Genomic DNA, 15,512 nt, shown 5'->3' with positions numbered 1-15,512 from the left:
AGGACACCTGCAAACCCTGGGACCATCTGCAGGGCTGGGTAACAGACAGTGAGCAAGTCAGGGCTGGGTAATGCACAGCAGGCAGGGCACAAGGCTGTGTAAAAGCTGTGAGAATTCAGCACTAAATGCACCAGCTCTGAGCGTGGGTGCAAGGCAAACAAGGCTTCTCCTGGTGGCTCCCAACGCTTGCCACTTCCCTGGGCTCTTCCTGGTGGGAATCACTGCTGGCATCCCCAAGCATTACACACTGAAATAAACTGTGCCTTAAGCTCATGGCTGAAATCCAGCCCTGCTGCTCCAGATATTCCCTGCAGAAATCAGAGAGAGGAAGAAGCAGTTGGAGGTGGCCACAGTGTGGTAGCCCCCACCTGGCCCCTTAGTACCCTGGTCTGGGCATTTAGAAAGAGGTGAGATTTGCTTGGCTCTCGTGAGAAATCAGCTGTAAAACAAAGCTTGAAGGTCACCTGCTCGAAGTTGTAATGTTCCTGGGCTGAGAGAGCCCTCTGAGCAGTGTGAGTGTCAGGAGCACCTCCACTTCCACCAGCAATTCCTTGGATTGGATTGGAATTCCTTGGGTTGCTCCCATCCACAGAGGCATTTTGAGAGGCAGCATATGGGAGCTTCCCTGCAGTCTCCTCCCTCCCTTTCTGTTAGCAGAGGCAAGGGCTTGTGCCAAATGACAGATGAGATGTCTTAATCGCTTGGCTCCTTTAATATTCATGGTTAAATGTGCACCACATCCTTCAGCTGCTCTGGATTGAAAATGTTACAAAGCAAAAGGTCAATTGTCTGCTGCTTCCCTCCAGAGCAGGAAGCACAACACTCATTTCTGAGCAGTGTACACAGCCTGAAACGTAATTGCTCCATCTGCCCATCCCCACATGCATTTTGTTTTTATTCCAGGTGCAGAAATCTCTGCCCCTTGAGGTGCTCCAGCAGATGGATGCTGGTCTGATTCAAGTGCTGGTAACGGGTGTTACTAATGGGAGCACAGTGGTAAGTTTCAATTTGCTGCTTGCAGAAGAAGTGGATGTCCACCATGTCATCACCACTTTTTGTGAGGCTTTGGGAAACAGCTCCTACTTCACCATCAACAGGAGCAGCCTCTCCATACAGGGTGAGGAGCAGCTTGTGTCCCAGTAGTTCTTCAGAACCAGACAGATGATAAAAGATATTATTAACCTGTGTCTTCTGAGGTGAAAATATCTGTAAAACACATGGATGAAAAGCATTTTTCTCTCCTTATATTGCTTCTGCTTATCCACCCAGTAAGTTTTTCAGAGAACACCCACAGATGACATAGGAAGTGAGGTACCACTGATCCAAAAGGACAAAACCAACTGGTCTTTTTGACAATATCTAGAATCAGTTTTACAGAGAAAAAGGTAAGGAGATGTTAGAGATCATAGATTGAGGGGTTTATAAGCTACCAATGGAAATAAGTCCTTGAACACAGCCATAACTAGCACTGTTTAAAATAATTTAAAAACACATTATGCTTTGTTTTTCCCTAATAATTTTCCAATTTAAATAGAAATCCCAATAAATAAATTAATATGTGAGTCCTTCTTCACTAGGAGAGTTTTTTTCCTCACACACCTCTGTGTCTAGAGCTCAGGTGAAAGCCCACACTTTGCCAAGCCCAACATGATGGCTGATTGTACAACTTCTTTTCTTTTATATGTAATTGAAGTAACAAAAACCATTAATCTCCTGACTAAGAGCAGCTGAATTATCTTTCACAAGTCACTTCTTAAAAAAAAAAATAAAATACTGTATCCCTGACACAATCCATTTATCCAAATAAGTTTGTTATAAGCAGTCAATTAGAATCTCATTCAAAATTACTTCAGAATCATATTTATTCTCTGCCCTATAATATTTTTTTTGCCTGTTACACTCACAGCTGTGGATCTGGAAAGTTACATATCCTGGTAATTAGTAGGATCACACCTATCTTGTGGTAGTGCTTTTCAGAGTGCCTGCCTCCCTCAAACTTGGGCTAAAACAAAGGGTTTGTTTCAGGGACAGGTCCCCATAGAGCAGATGACTGGTGCTGCTTTCTGAGTCCCACCTATGGTCTGATTGGCTCCAGTGTTTAGACTTTGGAAAGAGAAAGAGAAGTAAAAGCATGTTTTTTCCTCTCAAAAATGAAAATTTTGGCCAGGTAAATATTAAGACAGCAACTAGACTTCAATCTGGACCAGTCCCACAAGCCTTCTGCTTCATTCATGCTGGGCATTTACTCAGCATCTTCTCAGAATTGGGAAATGGGGGAAAAACTGAGGAGGCCCCTGGGGTCAGAAACATCCCCTTGGGCAGTGGATCACTTTAGGAGTGGGAATGTACTGTATTAATATTTAATGCTGTAAGGTTCTTTTAACAGTTCTGTTTCTCATATTTGCCACAAAAATTAGACAGGATTGTCAAGATTCTTAGTGATTTTCATTAGCAGTATTAGAGGGGACAGAAGAGGTAACAGAGAAAGTAACAAAAAATACTTGATATGTGGCTTCACCTCTGTATGGCAGCAGGGAGAAAATGCTGATATTACAAACTACATTTTTTTATGAGCTGATTCATCTGGCTTCCCTCTTTCCTCAGGTTGTTTGTTAGCTGATGTATGATCTTTAATTTCCTAAATTCTGCTAAGCTTCTTCAGTAATTTATATTTGGTTTTGCAACCACAGTGATGAGGAACATTTTTTACTAAAGTCATTATGGTTTGTCAATTGATACCAACATATATTCAGTTTTAACTAAGATATTAATGTGATGATAAGCTTTGGGAAATCCAGCTCTGGAACAGCTCCAACTTTTATTTTCCTTCCTTTATTGTGCAAATCAGTGGCTTTTTCATTTGGGGCATTTCTGGAAGCTGGGCGGTTCCATAAGGATTTATATATGTGTACAGGTTTTATATATTGCTTGGGAAATGGGTGGTATTTTTCTGTTTTAGCCACTAAAATGATTTAAGAGAAGTTTTGTGTGATGAGACACATTGTTTGTGCTTCCCTACAAATGGAATTTGTCTTGATTCTCTCTCAGTCAGTGGTGGGTGAATACTCAGGGTGTAACCTCAGACCTGTGCTGGATGTTGGGTGTTTGATACACACATTGATCTGAACCTGTGCTTCCCTTTTCCCCCACTTTTTCCTTCCTGGAACCATTACAGATTGTCACTGATACATTTATTCCTCTCTCTCAGGGCACACCTGCAATATGGGGCTGCCACATGAGGTTTGTCCCACGCATCCCCCAAAATGAGTTTTGCAAAGCACTCAAGGTCTCATCTTTTAAATAGTAACTAGTCACAAATGAGGCCTGTGGTTTTTTATCAAATTCCTGGTTATGTCCCCAGCCAGAACTGGGCAGTTTCCTACAGCTCCAGGCAAAAAAAAACCATACAAGCACTTGCTGAGCAACTTCCAGTGGGGAATATTGTGCAAGCACTGATGTTCCAAAAGCTGTATGTACATGTGTTGCACATTAATTATTGCAGCTGCCAGGAAAAAAAGCACTGCAGCTTTACTGATGGGCACTTTATGTGTCTCACGGGCTCCTTTCTAAAAAAAAGTCCCAGCTTTGGCAGTAAGTAGAGAAGGTTAAAAGAACAAAAGAAGCTGTTTTCCTGCCAGTAACTGTGGGTTTCCTCTTAAGAGTTTGCTTTTGCCTAATGAGACAAATCTCAACATGTAAATTACAACAGTAGCTTTTTTTTGGCATTCTTTAGCACTTCCCTTCATCCAGAAGGCAACAGTGACAGATAGGAAACCTGTGAACAGCACAATTTTACCTGTGGCATCTCTGCAAACTTCAGCTCATGTTTCCTCCCCTGCTTCACTGGACCTCTCTCCTGCTGAGCACAAAGCTCTGGAGGACACCACGTTCTCCAGCATGGTGCTGACTCCTCTCACCACGGATCCCATGGCAACTCCTGATGTTCCTCCTCGAGCATCTCCAGCCCCCCTTGTCAAACCCACCCAAGAGGTTTCCATTAAAGACGCTGTGAGTGTGCTTTGTGAGAGTGAGAGGATTGTCCTTGCCATCCAGAAGAGATTCTTGCAGCAGGAGTCTATCCCAGAGAGTTCCCTGTTCCTGGGGGAGCCTGGCTGCAACGTGAGCACCAGCAATGGCACCCATGTTGTGCTGCAGGCGGGCTGGAGCGACTGTGGCACCCAAGTTGAGACCGTAAGTCCTCTGATCAAGGGCATGCCAGCAAGCTCTGGAGCACTTTATTTCTCTTTCAGGAGGGGAGAGGCAGTGGCAGATCCTTAGCTAGGCGTGCAATCTGTTAGTTGCTGAGCTTTTGTTGGAGAAAGAAATCCCCTTCCTGTGATGGAAAGTTACCTCAGTGCGTGATGGGAAGCACCAAAGAGAAGGGGAATCTTTGAGGTCAGGCAGCAAAAGTCATGGGCCTGTCCAAACTGAGTCACTTCCCATGCCTCTTCTGGGTTCTCTTTGCAGCTGTCTTTTCTTAAAAGTAATTTCATCATCTCATGCTGACAAATACTTCAATAGCTACCAGTACTGGGGACAAAGTGTGACAGCTCTCTTTGGATCCCAAACCAATAGCTATGGTCAGACCATACCAAAACACAGAAGCTCCCTCATGGAGCAATCACCACTGCTGAGGAATGATCATTGTCCCATCTCTGGAAGTGTTCAAGACCAGGCTAGATGAGGCTCTGGGCAGCCTGGTCTAGTGGGAAGTGTCCTTGCCCATGGCAGGTGGTTTGGAGCTAAATGGTTTTTCAGATCCCTTTCAGCCAAAGCTGTTCTGTGATTCTATGATGTGACAAAAAGGAATAGGAGGAAGACGGGTGTATTTTCTTTGCCTCCCTATACAGCAACAAAGATCCTGGAGGTTTAATCTGCTTGATTTTTGCTGTCAGGAGAACAGGGAACACCCAAGCACCTGAAGCTGGAAAGCTCTGGTACAACCCTGGAAAGACTGATGTATTTTCTCCTTTCTGTGCTGCAGAACATGACCACTACTGTGGTGAGAACCACCCTTCGGAATGATGTTTCTGCTCAGGGAATAATCCACCACTTGAACGTTGCCAGTCCCATCCACTGTGTGTTTCAAAACAATGTCTTGACTTCTTCTGGGTACACTGCAGAAGGGTGAGGAACAGCTGTCTCTGCTTTGAAATTTTGCTGTGTGGCTGAGTGCTGCTGCACTGGGAAAACCCCAGGGGCTGGAGCTGTATCCAGTGGCAGCACTGGGAGCAGTCTGCCATCCTGGGAGTCCTGTGCTCTGAATGATGCCTTAAGTTTTAGCTTTTCTATTTTTCAGATCCTGTACTGCATTAGTGTATACCTCTGAACTCCATACAGAGTGTTTGTAAGCTCTCCTCACAGTGTGGTCAGACAAAACAATCCTTCCAGACCTGAGAACCAAAGTCATCATCACAGCCTCAGGCCTGAAAAGTGTAAACAAAAGTGAATTGTTAGTAAGAAAACCAAACCAGGGGAATGTGACTTCATTACCTGGACAATTAACCTCTGATATGCAAATAGACCAAACTTGTATCTGCCTTAAAAGCTCATGACTCTCTTCCATCTTGTCTGTAGCCTCTGTCACGCTCCCACGTGGCCCAAGGCGTTAAAGGCCTTTAATAAATATCCACTTTATTCTCTTAGTCTGTCCAGCCTCTGTTCTAGGTAGCCAGTCCAAGGCATCAAGGAGATCCCTGCTGTGTGCTTCTCTCCTACTTCAACTAATGTACCAGTAGATCTAACAAGCCTGACCTTCACCTGGCTAAACCACAGGTGGAAATAAACCTTTGGGATCTGCTGGTTCAGGAGTCAGAATCCCTGTCTCCTCATTGCCTTCCTGGGCAATCCCTTATAGCAAAACAGCATTTTCCTGCTTTTGGGACATATCAGTCATGTATCTTCCCACCTGATGTGGGCCTGCAGATTGCTATGTGGCTTCTGAGAATGGCAGTTTTTAACCCCCCACAAATCCTTATTTGGTCAACTTGAAAAACCAAACAATACATCATACAAGTACTTTTTTTGTTGTGGAAGACTTCACCTTCAAATAAGATGGAATCAGAGCCACACTTCACAGAAAATCAGGGCTGTGCTGACAGAAAATGTGACAGCACAAGCCTTTTTCTCATCAGGAGTGTCCTCCCTTCATACAGGTGCACCTCCTCTCCTGCCTATCATCCTGCTTAAACTATTGGCACCAAATCCAGTTTCTATTTCCTAGCCCTGTCCAGAGATTGTATTTTCCTTTCTTCCTTCCTATTCCCCAGCAAAGTCTTTATCAGGTCACTTTTCTTCTTTGAGCTCTATAATTTTCTCAGGCCTTTCTCTTCACATTTTCCTTCTCTCTCTTTTTTTTCTTTTTTTTTTTTTTTCTCTTCTCTTCAGCACTAAGATTTTACTGTCCTTCTTTTGAGCTTTCAGAGGGCTCATAGTCTTATTCCCCTTCTGCTCCATGAAATGTTAAGCCCACCCTTTGGATTTTCCCACTTGTGTTTCTATTCTCTCTACCTTCCCAGATGAAAACTCCATGCTTTTTCACCCTTCCTTTTGAACAGTGTCCTGCCATCCTGGACTGCAGATAACCCTTCACTGTCTAAATATGTGGGGATACAGGCACTGATTTAAAACTTGCAGAAACTTACAGTCAAATGTGTGGTGTTTAAAGAAGGATAATTGTTTTTCCAGACTTTACACCATCTTTGAGGATTTGCATGGATCTGGATACTTCAGAACAGAAATGCAGTTGTTTATTGGAAACTCCCCTGTCCCCAGAAACTTCAGCGTCTCTGCCAGTGAGGATGTGCTGATCGAAGTGGGGATGCAGAGGGCAGACAGCCAGCTCAAGGTGGTTCTCACTGACTGCTGGGCCACTCCAACCAATAATTCAATGGATCCCCTGTCATTTGTTTTTATCAGCAACAGGTACAGCAATGCCATTTGCAAATACCATGAGCCATACCTTAGGTGTTACAGTGGTACTGACTAATAATGTGTTGTATTTTAAATGACTTTTTTAAAATTACTTTTCTCATCATTCACATGCATGGTCCCTTTCTATCTGGCCTGGTTACACCTTCTTAGAACAAGAAAGGTAGATATGAAAAGGGATTTCAAAGGGCCATGTGAAAATTTTTTGGGTTTGGTTGTCTTCCTCACAGTTTTGAGAGGGAATTGTGCTTTTAACCTGAAGAAATCACTTGAAGGTGATTTTGGCAGTCAGTAGTGAAAGAGCATTAGAGAAGTGGGTGCTTTATCTCCTGCTCTATCGTTCTGAGGTTTCTCTGTGGTTTCAGCTTTATCAAGAGCTTATATGTCTCTTGTCCACAAAGAAATAGGTTATTTAATTCCTCACGTGTGATATTAGAGCAGCCTCTGGTGAAAGAGGAGGTTTGTTCCTGTCTGGATCCCTGATCTCACACCAATGTCATATTTCTTAGGCTCACCTTAAAATACAGGATAATAATTTTGCTCAATAACAAAATCCTTTAAGTTTGATGGTTTCTTAAATCTGTGTTTGGTGAGGCCAAGTTTAAATCCTTCTTTCTGTTACCCTTTTCCTCCTTCTCCAGCTCTCCAACCACTTCTCACAGCTCCTGTTCCACTTGGTTACTGTGAGAATAAAGCAGCAAACAGCCCTTTATCACCACTGCACTGCCAGAGCTGCTTCATGAAGGGTCTGGCTGTGACTTCCTAAAGGAAGGAAAACCTTAAACCCAAGTTCTGTGCTATAACCAAAACCTGCCTTCTCTAGCCTTAGCTGCTCTGTGTGGTTTTTGTCTCCCTTTTCAGCTGTCCCATCCCAAATACTTACACCACACTGCTGGAAAATGGGAATTCGAGCAAAGCTCAGTTTAAGATGAAAATTTTTTCCTTTGTCAACAACTCTGTGGTTTACTTACACTGCAGAATTCGTATTTGTATGGAGTCACCAGGAAGCACCTGCAGGACTGTAAGTGTTTTTCTCCGATATACTATTTCCCTCCCTCAGTGCCATATGGAGTCCTGCAATGGGATAGAAGAAGTAATGTTTCCAAACAAGGTTTAAAATTACTTTTGAGGTTTCCTTTATTCTCTGTTGAAAGCAGAGAGGAGTGGGGAAACACTACAACCGTATAGAAGTATCAGCTTTTCCTCCTGTTGCTCATCCTCTTAGAAAAAGGCACGGAGTTTGCACAGAGCTGGGGAACCTGAGAGCTGGACCTTCCACTCATTTTAAGGATGACTAAAAGGTGATGAAATTAGACTGGTTAGAAAAGTGTCAGCTCAGATGGATGTGTCACAAAATAGGAACTCCCAGATTAGCAGTGTCAGAAGAATGTTTGAATAAATTTATATGTTTTTCTGGGTTTTTTTTCTTTTTTTCTTATCCCCTACAGATTTACTTCTTCAGCTGAGTGTTTAGGTGCCAGGAAAAGGAAGCTCAGTGTCATTAAGTTTCTAGGGCAGTGACTTCAATAGAGTTTATTATAGCTTTTTAAAGCCTGATTGCTTTTTAAAGCAATAATCCAAGCTTTGTTCTGATAAGAACTGCAGTTTTTAATTGTCTGTGCTACAAAGCATTGCATTATTTCTTTTTACTTGCAAGTAAGTGGTACACAGCTTTATCTAAAAATGTGTTGCTACCATAGAAATAAGAAAAAATATGTTTAACTGATGGCTTTTTTTCTTACCAGCAGACACTTGGGAATTCTCCTCTTCTTCTGCCAACCTTCCTGTCTCTTTTTCTATCAAGGATGTTTTCATTAGCAGTTTGGTGTTCCCCTATTGTTTAACATTTTCCTCTAGCTCTAAATAAAACAGTTTAAACCCATTATAAAGTAAATGATCTCTTCCTAAAGGATTTTAAAAGGCTACCAGAAGATGCTTGTTTCCTTTCTCAAAGTATAAGGTTTCCTCCAGATTAAAAAAAAAAAAAAAAAAAAAAAAAGTAGGGACGGGAAACCGTTTTTGCAGCTGATTATGAATATAAAATGTATATAGGATGCATTGTTCTTTCTCCTATGCAAAATTTACCCCTGTGAGAAGTCAGTGATTTCAATATCTTTAATTGAAGCTATATTGTGATGTGGGGAAGACAAGCACCAGGCACATCTACACAGGGTGAGCAATGGCTTTTACAGAGAAGCGGGGAGGAGCTGCAGAAGGTGCAAATATCAAGGAAGATGAGCAAGAACAGAGGATATTTATTTGTAAATAATGTAAGATGCCTGGGAAAGTGCCCTGGGTCTGGGATCTGACCCTCTGTTACTCTGGGGAATGGTGACTTGCTTCAGGGCAGGTTTAGCTCAACTCTTCACCCACACACTCAACATTTTGTGTTCTTTCTTCTCACTCAGTCTATTTACTCCTTGTTTTCTCTGTGGAAGAGAGTAAGGTGCTCTAAAGTAAAGAGATGAAAAAAATGGACTGACTGAGGAGAAAAGTAGAAAGAAATGAGTGAGAAAAATTACTTTGAATGGGAAGAGGGGTGATGTGCCACCACCATGCAGGTGTTTGGTGGAATGTGGCTGCTCCATGGCCATGTGGAACCAAAAATTCATTGCCGCCAGGGAGCAACTACATAAATGTGTTCTCTAATGGATCCACCTGCCTGGGAAAGCTACTTGAGAGCAGACCAAAGTCATAAATAACCTCATGGGTATTTTTCTGGGGGCTGACCCAGCTGAAGACACTTTTGCTGGCAGTGGACTATAGAGGTTTTCCAGTGGAACCAAACTGGTAACACTGATGGGACATTCTGGTGTAAACAAGGTGGTAAGACACCCTGCTGATTTTGCTGGTCATGGTATGATGCTGCCATTTCTCTGGGTTTTTTTGTGCCCTTCCAGGAGAGCCACAGTACCCTTTGAATAATGCCAGTATGTTTTGGTTCCCATCAGAGACCTTTGGGCTGGGACTTAAACAAAAAGGCAGCAAAAAAAAAAAAAAAAAAAAAAAAAAAAAAAAAAAAAAAAAAGGAAGTGCACAGAAAATGTCTGTGCAAGGGCTGCTCACACAGAGCTAAAGCAACTGATCCCCAGCATCCCACAGGACAGGGATTTCAGGCTTGCAGTTCCCAGGTTAGTGGTACTCTTGTCACTGAAGTTGTGGGTAGCTTCAGGATGACACATGGCTCAGCAGGGTCTGAAAGCTGCTGCTGCTTTTGTTGATGCTGGTTGCAGTATCTGCTGTGCCTGCCACGGGCAGTAGAAACATCCAAACAAAAGTGCTTTCAAAACCTTGGCATTAGTGATAAATTTATTCTCCCATAAGGTTTCTCTAAAATAAACAGAAAGTTAATGAAAAGGTTGTCTGCGTGAAATGTCTGTTCACAGCAGTGTGTTCCAGTGTGACTAATTACAAATTTTATACTGATTTTTCCCCGATACCATTTCTTTTGGACTTCCTTTTGGTGCTAATTTCAGTTTAACAGAGCATAACATTAAACAACAAAAGCTCGATGGTGAGAGTAGCACTGGGCTTTCACAAGCTCATCAGAGGGCTTTGTATTTTGAATTAGTAACCCACATGACTTGTTGGAGTTTGAACTGATCTTTGCAGAGATGCCATGCAAGGGCTCGACTGCTGAAGGCTGGAGACACCATCGCCCTGCACAGAACATCCTGGGGACCCCTGTGTAAATCAGCTGGTGAGTTGAGAACAGACTATCATGCCAGGATTATTTTGTGCTGTCAAAGGAACCTCTTCAGGCCTGTGACACACAGAGTTTTTGTGCCCCTCTATATTCCTTGGGAGCAGGTATTCCTGCTGGAGCCACATGGCAGCGTGGAGAAGCATGTGCCCTCCTCGGAGCAGGGACTCTCAGGTTGTCAAGGGAATGTAGAAAGGAAGATAAAGTGCTTTTGTGTGGCTGCTTGCACAGGGTAGCAAGTGCAGCAACCACAAAATCAAACAATTATTTCAATTGTAAGGTGTGAAAGCAGAGTCGATTTTTAAGATTGCAATCGGTTTTCCAAGTGTTTACACTGCTGTTAGCCTGCAATTATTTTGGGCTCTGAAGTCCCAAATCAGAGGACATAAGAGATTTTATTGTTGTATTTCCTTTGGCTCCCTGGTACTGACTTCATTACCAGGGTGAGGGGAAGTGGCACAGCACAGCTGATGCACAGCACCCTTGGTTAATTTGGTGCAGTACAGGTTAATTGAGGGCAAACACCAGCAAGGGACAAGCAAGGTCTGATTTGCTGTGCACCTGCTTTTTCTGCATTTAGCCTGAATGATGCTTTCAAGGGCACCCTTGGTCTCTCATGTTTTCAGTCATTTGGCCCCCTCCAACTTACATTTATAACTTCTTAACATAAAACACTCATTGAGAATGGTTTGGCTCACCAATATCAGAGTCTTAACTCGTGGCTGCCATAAACAGACAGTTCATAATGTTCTTTTTGGACCTAGGAACTGACTCTGACTCAGAAGAATATATTTTTTTTCCTTTACATGATCTGTTCAAATAGTACCTCAGTGCTCATTTCTGAATTAGTTCTTTAAAAAAATTATAAAGAATATAAAGCAAAAAATGCAGCTTTCTTTGTTTAGCTCTTACAACAAGTAGCTCTTCCTCCCATTTTTGCTGGAGATCCTGATTAATTTCTAATTTTGAAAAATAGTCATTTCCCTAAAGGGCCTCTGGTGAGGGGAGCTTTCTCTGGGTTGTGCTAAATTAATTTCTAGGCAAAGGTGGCACTTTTGCATGCTGTCTCTTATTTCTAGTTTGGAAATCAGCCCACAATTTAAGTGATCTACATTGCTGTGTTGAAGGGGATAACATGAATAATGATGTCGTGTAATAGCAGGTGTAAATGCTGCAGTGAAACATGAAAACCTTTACCTGCTCTGCCAACACCTGGTCACATGCTATGGCAAGAGTCACTATTCCATGTCCCCAGGAGGGCCTGCTCTGTATCTGGCTACAGGCTGCCATTTCCACTGTGCATATTCTATTTTAATCCTTTATTTCATGCCAAAATTCAAAAATGAGACTAAATATATTACACAGCACTGCTTTGGCCTGTCTTAGAATGATGCCCTGGGTGTCTGTAGCTTGAACTGTTCTTACTGAACTCTGTGGCTGCCTGCAGTGCCCTTTGGCCAAAAATTTTGTCTCTAATTGTCTGCATGCATGTGTGCAGTGATAATTATCTTCTGTGTACCTCAGGTACCACACAAGTGCCTGGCAAAACAAGTGCTGTCCTGAAAACGTAAGCAAACAAATGCATGTTTTTGTAGGTGCACTGAGCCTTTGCAAGAAGGAATTATAAGATTTTGTATAAACATGAAGAGAGGCATAAGAATAAAGGGAGAGGGGTTTCTGCTTGCACGTTTGGACAAATCTGTGGAAGTGGCTCAAAGGGAAGCAGGAGAACACTTTCTATCTGTAATCTGTGGTGCCTTGGGAGGCACTTGGTAATGTGGGACTTGACTCTTGCCCACACTGAGGCATTTGGGTCATTCTTTCCTTCCCCTCTGAGTCTGGGTGCTCTTCCAGCAGAGCACAGGTCTGCAGCAGGTCCTGTGCACAGAGAATCCTTCCCCAGATACTCTGGGTTTGGAGAACAGTTACACACATGATAAAAGCAAATCAAGTCATTTTTATAATTACAGAGGAATGGAGGCAGGATTAAGATAGGGGAATGCTCTACCTCTTAAGTACTTCTGAAAGTAAGGCAGCATTTCTAAAAGTCACCAGTACTAATTCTTTAATTCTTACTTTAGCTGAAAATCATGCTGATGTCTGCAGGGACTCTACACTTTTTACTGATATGTAAAAAGAGAACATGGTCTGTCCTCACACCCTTTCCATGAGAATCACCCTCCCCAGAAGGCTGATACACTTCTGTAGCACAGTTCTGTACTGGCATGTTGGCTAATTAATCTGCAAAACTTGTTTCTCTCCCAGCAAAAGATTTAGGAATTTTAAGTTTTTTCTTTCACTTCTTGATTTTTTTTTTTTTTTTTTTTTTTTTTTTAGCATCTGATTCTAAGAGAGAGAAGCTGGCTGGAATGGGAATTGGATACATCATCCTCATAGCCCTTGCTGTGTTTGGTTTTGTGCTGGGAGTTGTGACCCTTCTCATCTTCCAGTACCAGAGAAAGACAGGAAGATACAACCTCAGGATCAAGTCTGACAACTTCAGCTACCAAGTGTTCTATGATTAGTGATTCACAGGTTACCACATGTAAGTACTCAGTTATGATCAGTTGCATTTTTCAGCTGTTTATCTTTTCTTGAAATTGTGAAATATTTGTAGACAACCATCTTTTATATGAGAATATTTGAACTTGCTGTCCTTTTTTCTGTGGGTAAAGGCTATATAAGTAAGAAAGAAATTCCTACTGTTCTTCCCTGTTTTCAAATTTTTGGGTTTAAATCAGTGACTAGTGTAATGAAGGAGGGAAATTTTTCTACTCACTTTATAAGTTTTCCTCAGAAGTTACCCCTTTCTGCAAAAGCTTGGGTTAATTATTATTTTTTTGATATTTTTTTGAGAAAGCAGTGGGATGTTAAACATAAAGAGCTTGAAATATTGAGATGCATAAGCAGTGCTTACATGTGCCTGCAGAGAGTCTGAAAACCCAACTCTGAGGAAACTCAACCACTGCCACATGGTCTTGGGAATTTAACACTTTTTCAGGATACCACAGGATTCAGCATGTTTGTGCAGAATTAGTCTGTTCTAGCAGCTCAGCATCATTTGCATGCTTGTGTCTTTAAGAGGAGGAGAGAGAAGTGAGAAAGCTGGCAGGCAGAGAAACAACACCTGACACCACTTCACAGCTCCAGGATGTTTGCTGTGGATGGAATTCTGTTCCTGGAAACGGGTTTATTTGCCATTATTGCCAGAGTCAGTCAGTGACCCTTCCCTGCTGCAGGCCTCCCTCAGGACAATGCCATGGCCTCAGGAAATGCACTGGACACGTCCCCATGGGATTTGCAGATCATTCATTGCAATTCACTGAGCACACAAGTGTTTAACATACACCCCAGGCAAAGGGCAGGGAAGCTACCCCAGCTTCCTGCTTGTAAGTCTGGAGTGGTCACATTTAGCTGTGCTTCCATGGCTTTCATCCCAAGGCCACCCTCTAACCCATCTCTGGGCAGCTCCTAGGAGATGGCTGCAGGTGAGGGTGATGCTCTGGTGGCTTCCCAAGGGCTGCCTGTGTCAGAACCCCCAAGGGAAGGTACCTGGGACTCCTTGGTGCAACTCCAGCAGCTGAAGTTCCATCTACAATGCCACAATTGGTTGGGGGATACAAATCCCACCACAGAGCCATAACCCAGCAAAAAGGGCATATCAAGCTTCATTGACTTGACACGCGGATGAAAAATCAAAACGCCACAATTCCAATAAAGTTGTGTAGGGAAACGGTAATTTTATTTTTTTTCAGCGCTGGGCGCACACTGGGATTTCCCCTGCCGCAGGGATCCTCTTCAAAGGGCATTCGAACCCCTTGGGAATTCCCCGATCCTTTTTATTATCCCGCACTAATTTACATATACATTGAATCTTACAATAGGTTCATGCATATTCATTATGTTGATTTTGAGTTACAATTTACAGTTGGCCCTTTGTACAGAGAATTTCTAATCCCTATGTCCATTCTTGCAGACTTCTTCTCTTGGTTTCAGAGTTCAAGGGGCTCTTCTTATCACTTCACCTTGGAGATTACATTCTTTTCTCCTTGGCTGGGACAGTTTTATAAGCACAGCAAAGTTAACAGACTAAACAGCATATTCTACTCGTGCTAGCAAGCCACTACACAATACACTTCACCTAAATCCAGATGGATTTTCTACCCTGTTAAATTTTACTCTGTTTCAGACTTAAAACCTACACGTGAAATCTCTGAGTCTCTCCATTCATCATTCTTGGATTCACCATTCTGCTCTCCTGAGTAATACCTCACAGTAATGGGAAATCTGGAGTTGAGCAAAGATGCTGGAGCATAAAGGATATTGTCAGACTTGTAACATTTCTACATCACGATGGAGCTTCAGTTGATGGCTCCATATTGGAGCTGGCACTACTCAGCTCTTCTTTCCTATGTATTTAATGTCTTTGGAAGGGAATTGATTACCTGTCTCAATCCTGATTGATTTGGTTTATATTTTTTTTTCTAGTGGGATCATATCTCATCACATGGAGAACTGAACTTTGTCTTCACTCAACATTTGGCTTTCCTTGCTCTACACAACACTGACTCTTTCAAATTAAAGTAATATATAAAAAGCTTCTATACCCCCTCTCTCCCCTCCACCTCTTTTTTTTTCCTTAGCAGTCTGGTTCTTCCCTGGTATCCTAAGAATTCTTTGTGACAACAGCTCCAGGTTGAAGTGAATTTTGTCAGGTTTTCCATTGATAAAATAGAAGGGAAGAAAAAGACATCTGGCTCTCTCTTTGAGTTTCAAGATCTGGTTTTCTCACTGTGAACATATCATTATGTGCTCATCTTAGCATCCCTGTGCCATTAATATTGAAAAGCTGAATGTTTCCATTGATATTCAAGGAAGT

At 42.5% G+C, this 15,512-nt stretch overlaps 1 protein-coding gene across 1 annotated transcript in view; it reads left to right on the top strand.

Moving 5' to 3' along the window:
• UMODL1 (uromodulin like 1) overlaps positions 1 to 15,163 on the top strand; it is a 50,532-nt gene extending 35,369 nt beyond the window's left edge. Inside the window, exons 15-22 of the mRNA XM_077790896.1 lie at positions 904 to 1,117; positions 3,734 to 4,191; positions 4,985 to 5,127; positions 6,688 to 6,924; positions 7,792 to 7,951; positions 10,543 to 10,630; positions 12,971 to 13,178; positions 15,122 to 15,163. Coding sequence (XP_077647022.1) covers positions 904 to 1,117; positions 3,734 to 4,191; positions 4,985 to 5,127; positions 6,688 to 6,924; positions 7,792 to 7,951; positions 10,543 to 10,630; positions 12,971 to 13,158 — 1,488 coding nt within the window. The 3' untranslated portion in view covers positions 13,159 to 13,178; positions 15,122 to 15,163. The remainder of the gene's footprint in view (positions 1 to 903; positions 1,118 to 3,733; positions 4,192 to 4,984; positions 5,128 to 6,687; positions 6,925 to 7,791; positions 7,952 to 10,542; positions 10,631 to 12,970; positions 13,179 to 15,121) is intronic.
• Positions 15,164 to 15,512: the final 349 nt, after the last annotated feature.

Source organism: Lonchura striata, chromosome 2 (assembly GCF_046129695.1).
Source record: "Lonchura striata isolate bLonStr1 chromosome 2, bLonStr1.mat, whole genome shotgun sequence".
NCBI lineage: Eukaryota > Metazoa > Chordata > Aves > Passeriformes > Estrildidae > Lonchura > Lonchura striata.
This window is presented reverse-complemented; position numbering and strand designations above follow the sequence as displayed.